This window comes from Nannospalax galili, unplaced genomic scaffold (genome assembly GCF_000622305.1).
Source record: "Nannospalax galili isolate Female #2095 unplaced genomic scaffold, S.galili_v1.0 scaffold1259, whole genome shotgun sequence".
NCBI lineage: Eukaryota > Metazoa > Chordata > Mammalia > Rodentia > Spalacidae > Nannospalax > Nannospalax galili.
The window spans coordinates 835,348-842,920 of NW_008343968.1; the positions used below are offsets into that span (position 1 = coordinate 835,348).

At 40.2% G+C, this 7,573-nt stretch overlaps 1 protein-coding gene across 1 annotated transcript; it reads right to left on the minus strand.

Annotated features, from left to right (window-relative positions):
* Window positions 1-1,539: 1,539 nt before the first annotated feature.
* Window positions 1,540-2,253, minus strand: Ftmt (ferritin mitochondrial). The gene has a single exon (XM_008840245.1). The coding sequence runs from the start codon at window positions 2,251-2,253 to the stop codon at window positions 1,540-1,542; it is 714 nt and encodes a 237-aa protein (XP_008838467.1).
* Between the last annotated feature and the right edge of the window lie 5,320 nt (window positions 2,254-7,573).

Consider the following 7,573-nt stretch of genomic DNA (forward strand, 5'->3'; position numbering starts at 1 on the left):
TGCAACATTTTCTATAACTTCATTTTTTCCTTCCCTAGGAATCAGATTTACAGGAAATCTAACACATGTCTTTTGATCTTGTAGATTTTTAAGATCTTCCTGGAAGAATAAATAAATACCTTGCTTCTCCCAAGACTCTCTCCCTGTTTTCTCTTAGATGGCCCTCAGATTCCTCTAACTTCTTATGCACTAATTTCTTAGCATCTGTATCTCAGTGGACTGGAATTAACCATAAACCTTCATGTTGTTTGCAGGTTAATCTTCTGATTGCTCAACTTTTTGAGCATTCCTGGGTTGGAACCCTTGAATACCTTTTCCCATGTCTATCCTAAATTAAGCCCATACCTCCTCCACACTTCAGTGCACAGGCCTTTCCAACCATCACATAGTTCTCCAGCTGAGCCCAATGCCTGCTCACCAAACATTCTCCATTCATTTTACCGTACCTCTCTGAAGGAAACCTTCACCTAGTAGGATACTTCCTTCTTTATGGAACCTTTCTCTACTCCACTATTTTTTTCCTCTCCCTTCTAAACACTACATAAATGCATATTATGCAGAATTTTCACTGTGGGGGATGTTGAAAAGGAGGCTCTACAACCCAGTGGTGGTATACACAATCTGCAACTAACCAACCCCTTTTGTTACATTGTAGGTTTTGTTTTGTTTTTGGTATTTTTGAGACAGGATCTCCCTGTAGCCCCAGCTGGCCTGGAACTCACTATGTAGACCAGGCAGGCCTTGAACTCACAGAGATCTGCCTGCCTCTGCCTCCCAATTGCTTGGACTACAGGAGTGCACCACTACGCCCAGCTAGTTTTTGTTTTTTTAAGGGAAAAAAAATTGTCTTGCGATTGCATGTAATTGGGAAATACTAAAACAGAAATAATTCAATCATTCATTTGGTTTTTTGTTTTTAATTGAGAGACATCTCAGAGCCCTTAAGTGTTGATCCACTGTGACTTTCCAAGGCCACTCTTGATACCTGATGTAGCGAATCCCAAATTCCATCACGGAAGCTTTTAAAGGAACCAAATCATCTCCATGCATCGCCATTTCTTGAAGCACACTTGGAATGTATAATAGTTGTCATAAAATTTTGCATGTGTGATTTTCAAAGGATGTATATATTCTCTGACATAGTTATATATTATCTTATATGTTTTCCTACTTTAACATTTTGCATAAGATCTTGAAAAAGCAGATTCTTCTTGAATTGAAAATCATGGAATTTTAGTTTAGGTTCATGGTTAGGAATAATATTTGGTAATACTATTTGAAGACCATGAGCTTGTATCTATTTCCAGTGCTTTCTTCAGTTCTTTTCATGCCATAGTATTCTTGGCTACCTTTCTTAGTATCTTGATGTGGGTAGAAAGCTGTTGTTAACATGGGGCTGAGTATATTTTCTCTACAAATCACTTTATTGGCACAACAGTACAAAAATGAGGAGAATGGCAAGAGGGAGTTGAATTTTGGAAGGAGATCTTTGACCCAGGTCCTGAGATGCACTGGGGTGTTGGAAAGGCAGCCAACACCTTAGTTCTTGTCCTCCTTTCCGAGGGTGTGCTTGTCAAAAAGGTACTCAGCTAGGCCAGCAGCCGGGGCTCCCATGGTAACCAAGTTGTGTACATGGTCACCCAGCTCCTTGATAGACTTCACCTGCTCATTCAGGTAGTGGGTTTCCAGAAAGTCACACAAATGGGGATCACCTTTTTCTGAGGCCAGAGTATGCAACTCCAGCAGTGACTGGTTCACATTCTTTTCCAGAAGCAGAGCACTTTCCATGGCATACAGCCCGCTCTCCCAGTTGTCCCTGTCCGGCTTCTTGATGTCCTGTAGGGAGATCTGGCCTCCTCTCTGGTTCTGCAGTCTCATTAACTTCTCCGCATGCTCCCTCTCCTCCAGGGACTGGCGAAGGAAATACCTGGAGAAGTTATTCAAGGCCACATCGGCTCTGGAGAAGTAATAAGCCATGGACAAGTAAACGTAGGACGCATAGAGCTCTAGGTTGATCTGGCAGTTTATGGCAGCCTCGCAGTCAGGATGAAAGTTCTGGCGCACCCTGGTAGACCCAGTAGGGTCCCTGGAGGAGGCCACTGCGGCCAGCTGGCGTCCAGGGGAGGCTGGCAGGGGTCCTAAGGGGCTCTGGGCAGCCCAGCACTGTAGGACAGCGAATCTGTGCCGCGCACTGTGCAGGGACATTCGTGCAGGGCCCATGTGCTTGGAGAGGACCCAGAAGCAGGACAGCATGACTCCTCCAGCTTGGAAGTGAGGAGACTGAGGCCGAGCAAGATCAGCACAAGGTCTGCTGAGCGTCGGGTCTGAATCAGAACGCGGGCTTAGACAATGGCCTCTGTGTCACACAACCCTTTTCTTCCACGGGCTCCGAGTTCCATGAGACCTTGGCTGGCGGCACCTCGCAACTGATCCATGGATGTGACGCTAGGCGGCTGGGAAAGCCTACACAGACAGATGCTGTTAATCTAAACATGTACCACATTATCAACACAAGATTCCTGGTTTCGATAGTGTATAATTAATTATTTTACCTAAATTAAAAACTTCTTGCGTAAGAGCAGGCAACAGTGACTCGCAAAAGAAAGGACTGAACTGCCCCTTACCCTCCTTCGCTAATCTTTTGCTGTCCAGGAACCAAAGGAAGGCAACTGTTAGAGTAAATGTTCGTAGCCAAAGCTCATGTTTATAAACTCAGTCTTGGTTACTTTAACAAACAGAAATAGGGAAATAATTACCAGCACAAGGGATAACTTACCAGCACAAGACGGTACTTTTTAAAAATCACATTGTATTTTTAAATACAGAACTTTCTTCATTGTAAAGAGGTCATACTGTAAGAAAGTAGAAAGAATATACAGACTATAGACTTAGCTTTACCTTCCCATTTTTCCTTAATGCAGCAATACATATACATATATTATATACATATAATATGTATACACATATTATATATCTACGTATTTTTAGAAATGATCTCCCCATAGCCTCAGCTGGCCTGAAACTTGGTACATATACCAGGCTGGCCTAGATCTCACAGAAATCCACTTGTGTCTGCTTCCTTAGTGCGGGAATTAAAGGCATGTGCCACCACACCCAGCAATACATTTATTTTTTAAAGGACCTTAAATACTGAAGAAGATTTAGTGATTTTGATGTTTAGTTTTTCTATCCAAAGCTGTCCTTGAACTTCTTATCCTTCTGCTTCCACATCCCAAATGCTCGAATTACCAGCATGTCACCACACTCAGCTCTGAAGAACATTTAGTCTTAATGTTTAAAATTGTTGTAGGGTATTAAGAAAATTATACTAAGTGAAGTAACACAGACTCAGAAAAACAAATGACGTATGTTCTCCCTCATATGTGGTTCCTAGCACCAAATCCTTTTAAATTCCAGATCCTTTTAATAAGGTGATGCTATACAGCAGTCCCTTCTACATGAAATAACTACCATCATCAAGACTTCAGCTGAGCCTTATGGCTAAACGTATTCATAATTGGGCTTGTTGACAGTTGTGCTCATTCATTAAAGGAGTGCCAAGCAGGGTCACTGGACCCTCACCTGAGTATCCAGCCACTCTTCCCAGACAATTAGTCCAGCCTTGAAAGACAAAGAAAAATGAGGAAGAACCCAATAGAGGGATGCTTTGGAAGCCCTAGTCAAGAAACTCCAATGGACTCTCATATGAAGATTTGGAAAATTGCCCTGATCTGACTTCTCTCTAGTTTCCTTTCTAGAACTTGTAATGATAATTACTCTTGCCTTTACTTCTCCTTCACATCTCCTATTCATGATTCAAGGACTTTCTTTTCCCTTTTGAGACTTGGAGACAGGAGTTATGCAATTTGGGAGTCTTTCAGACAGACCCATTGGAGGAGTGCTCCAATTGCTTCACCTTGCATCCCTGTTCAGCATGGAAGAAATCAGTGAGGTCTGTGTCCCTATTCCCTATTTTGCAATTTGGGTAACCCCTTCAGAGGATGGCATGATAGGAATAGGAGGTAGGAATTGGTTAGGCAGTTAGGGTAAAAAGATCCCAAAGAAATGTATCCAGTTTGTTGGCTAAAAGTCAAATTTTCCTTGGGCCTGTTAGCAACATACTCTGTTCGAAGGCCAAAAAATGTCAAAAATATTTGGGAACTTGTATCTAATCCTTAAAAGATTTTAGGGTTACCTCTTCAGAGGGGGGAATATTGAAGGGGAGGGAGTGGGGATGGATTTGATCAAAACACCTTATATGCATGCATGAAATTCTCAATAAAGATTTTGTAAAAGTTAAAAAAAAAAGAAAATGAGGATGAACTCATAGGAGAAAACTGAAAACATCTCTAATTCTTTTCCTACTTAGGGATAACATTTGTTAAATTGTGGGTGATAATTCTCACTGATTAAAATGATAACAAAACATACATCACAGACACATGAAGACAGACATAGTCATTTTAACAGCTCTGCCAAGGAATAATTTCCACATAATAAATTCCAGATGCTTACCAGTTTCAAGGCTTGACACTGTGAAACCACCACCAAAATGCAGACAATGAAGCTTTCCTGTGTCCTTTTGCACTTTGTAATCCCTGCCTGACTTCCTGCCTGGTCTCATCTCAGAGCAACCCTGATCTGCTTTTCCTCATGCTTGTAATCTAGCTTATACTCCCACTTACTATAAATGAAGCAGTGTGCTTGTTTGTGCCTGATTTCTTTAATTCAGAATGATTATTTTACTGTTCCTTTTTACTGTTCAGTAGTGTAACATGACACAGATATAATACAATATTCTTTTTACCTGCTGATGAATATTGTGGTTGTTTACTGTCTTAGGTATTAAAGCTTTGGTGTATCCAAATTCTTTAGTTGTACTGCAGCAATTTGCCTTCACAGTTCTTAGGTAGAACAGGTGCTTATATGACTAATCTATAAAGAAAAGCTTGGTCAGGCTCAGATGTACTTTGTTCAGTGGCAGATTGTCCATTGCTGTCCGTGCCAGTGCAGAAGGAATTCTGTGCAATTCCACTGTAAGGGGACTTTCCAGAGCTTACAGTTGGTTCCATTTGAATCTGGTCCCATGAACCTTTTCTCTTTGTTGATTATACTTTATATTTTTTGCTGTAATGTATTGTAATCATAAAGACAACAACTTCTGAATCCTATGAATTCCTTTAGGGACATCGATAAGCCAAAGGGGTAGTCCTGACATCTACCCCCCTGAAAATACATTTTTAAATAAATAATTTATTGAGAATTTCATACATGCAAATAAGGTGTTTTGATCAAATCCATGCTTGCTCCCTCCCCTCTAACTCCTCCCATATCTCACTATCACTTTTTTTCTGATAACTTCGTGTACTCTTTCTTCTTCTTTGATTTATTTATCTTTTTATGGGGCTTTTGGCTACTCTAATATTCCCCCTTCTGAAGAGGTAACCCTAAAATCACTTAAGAATTAGATAAAAGCTCCCAAATATTTTCAAAATTTTTGGCCTTTGGAATGGAATAGGTTGCTAAGATGCTAAAGGACATTGTGAGTTTTAGCCAAGAAACTGGCTACTTTTCTTTGGGTTTTTTACCCTAACTGCCAAGAAAATCCCTATCTCCTATTCTTATCACACCATCCTCTGAAGAGGTTACTCAAATAACAAATAGGGAATCAGGATGCAGACTGCTTTAGCTTCTTCTGTACCGAACAGTGATACAGGGCGAGGCAATTGGAGTACCCCTTCAGTGGGTTTGTCTAAAAGACTCCCAAAATTGAATAACTCTTATCTTGAGAAAGAAAAGAAAGTCTTTGAATTGTGAATAGGAGATGTGAAGGAGAAGTAAAGGGAAGAGTAATTAGCATTACAGGTTCTAGACAGGGAACTAGAAAAAAAAAGTCAGAACAGGGCAATTTTCAAATGTTCATATGAGAGTCCATTGGAATTTCTTGACAAGGGCTTCCAAAAGCATCCCTCTATTGGGTTCCTCCTCATTTTTCTTTTATCTTCCAAGGCTGAACTCTATAGTGATTGATTCAGGATTTGTTTTCAGGTATTTTGAGAGCTGTTGGAGTGGTTAGAATCAGTGTCAGTTCCCTCTCAAAGGCTTCTAAGAGGAGGAGAAAACAAATATATCCAACATTTTAGAACAATAGCTGGTTGTCTCCCTCAGCTACAGGTGGGCACTACAGTATTGGAAACCAAGATTTGAAGTCTTGCATCTGAGCAGCATTTTCTGGTAAGGAACAGAAACCATCAATGAGAAATAACTGTCTAACTTTTTATATAGACTTAAGTCTAATGTCTGGGAAGTATAATCCCTTGAACTCTTAAAGAAATATATTGATGACTTTACTCTTTGGTTATACTTTCCTTTTGGGTGTTTAAGACCATACAGTTGGCCCAAGTAAAGCAATTTACTTTTACACTTAAGATCATTTGAGGGTCTGTTCTTCAGGGGTCACATGGGCTTGAGAGGAGCTCCTGTCTCCTTTCTTTTACCGGTTCCATCAATGTGAAGATAAGTCAAAGGTCCTGTTCGACCATGTCTGGCTTCACTTAGAAGCGTGAATGAGATGTTTCCTCTGAGTTGAGCCTCCTCTGGTTCAAGTCCATCTCCATGCCCTCCCTGAACAAGAGGACAGGTGACTCACCACAGTTACAGGATGTTTTGAGAGATGTTCCTTAGTCCCCTGGAACTTATTTGACCTTGGAGGGCAAAGGACAAAAACAATCCTTTAAGTACCTCTGACCACATTAGTACAGGCCTCACAGTATGGCTATTAAACATCCAATAAGTTTAGTTCCACCAGTTTTGTACTTTTAATTATCATGTGCTGTATAGATAAGGCTTGGGTAAAATAACCAAATATTCTCAGATAAACCTTGACTAGATATATATTTTGTTCCTTAAATTAATTAACTAAACTATGACCATAGAAATTTAAAGATATGTATATTATTTTTGTCTCATCCTTCATATATCATAACAAACCTAAACAGACCTTCATCACTTGCTTAGGCTTTCTCATTTTTTCTGTCTATTTTGGAAAATATCTCCATTCCCATATCCTATTAACATCTTTTAATTCTCATTTTCTTTTTTTAAAAAAAGAATTATGAGACATAATAGCATTAACAAATACATTTTCCATTTGTTGTGAGACTTATTTTCTTGAGGATCCTAAGCAATGCTTATTGCCTTTCAAGGTTCTTGTCAAGTCAATGTTTGATTAAAGTTTTACTGGGGAACCAATGACTTTATTTAGCTTACTTACTGGGATAACTGAGGGGTTGCTGAGGTGTATGTATGACCTGAGGGTATGCACACTGGAAAGATTTTATCCAGGATGGGTCATGCCTTCTCTTCCTACCCTTCCCCAGATTGTATATTTTAGCCCTCCCCAAATCCAGGAGGCCATGTAAGATTAGGGTCAAATTACATACAGTTGTCTGGGAAGAGGGGCTGGATAATGTGGTGAGGGTCCAATGACACTGCTTGGCCCTCCTTTAATGAATGAGCACAGCGGTCAACAAGCCCAATTGTGACCATGTTTAGTGATCAGGCTCAGCTGACA

Excerpts from the sequence above, each read along its gene's own strand:
- Ftmt (XM_008840245.1), bottom strand. The coding sequence starts at position 2,253 with ATGCTGTCCTGCTTCTGGGTCCTCTCCAAGCACATGGGCCCTGCACGA.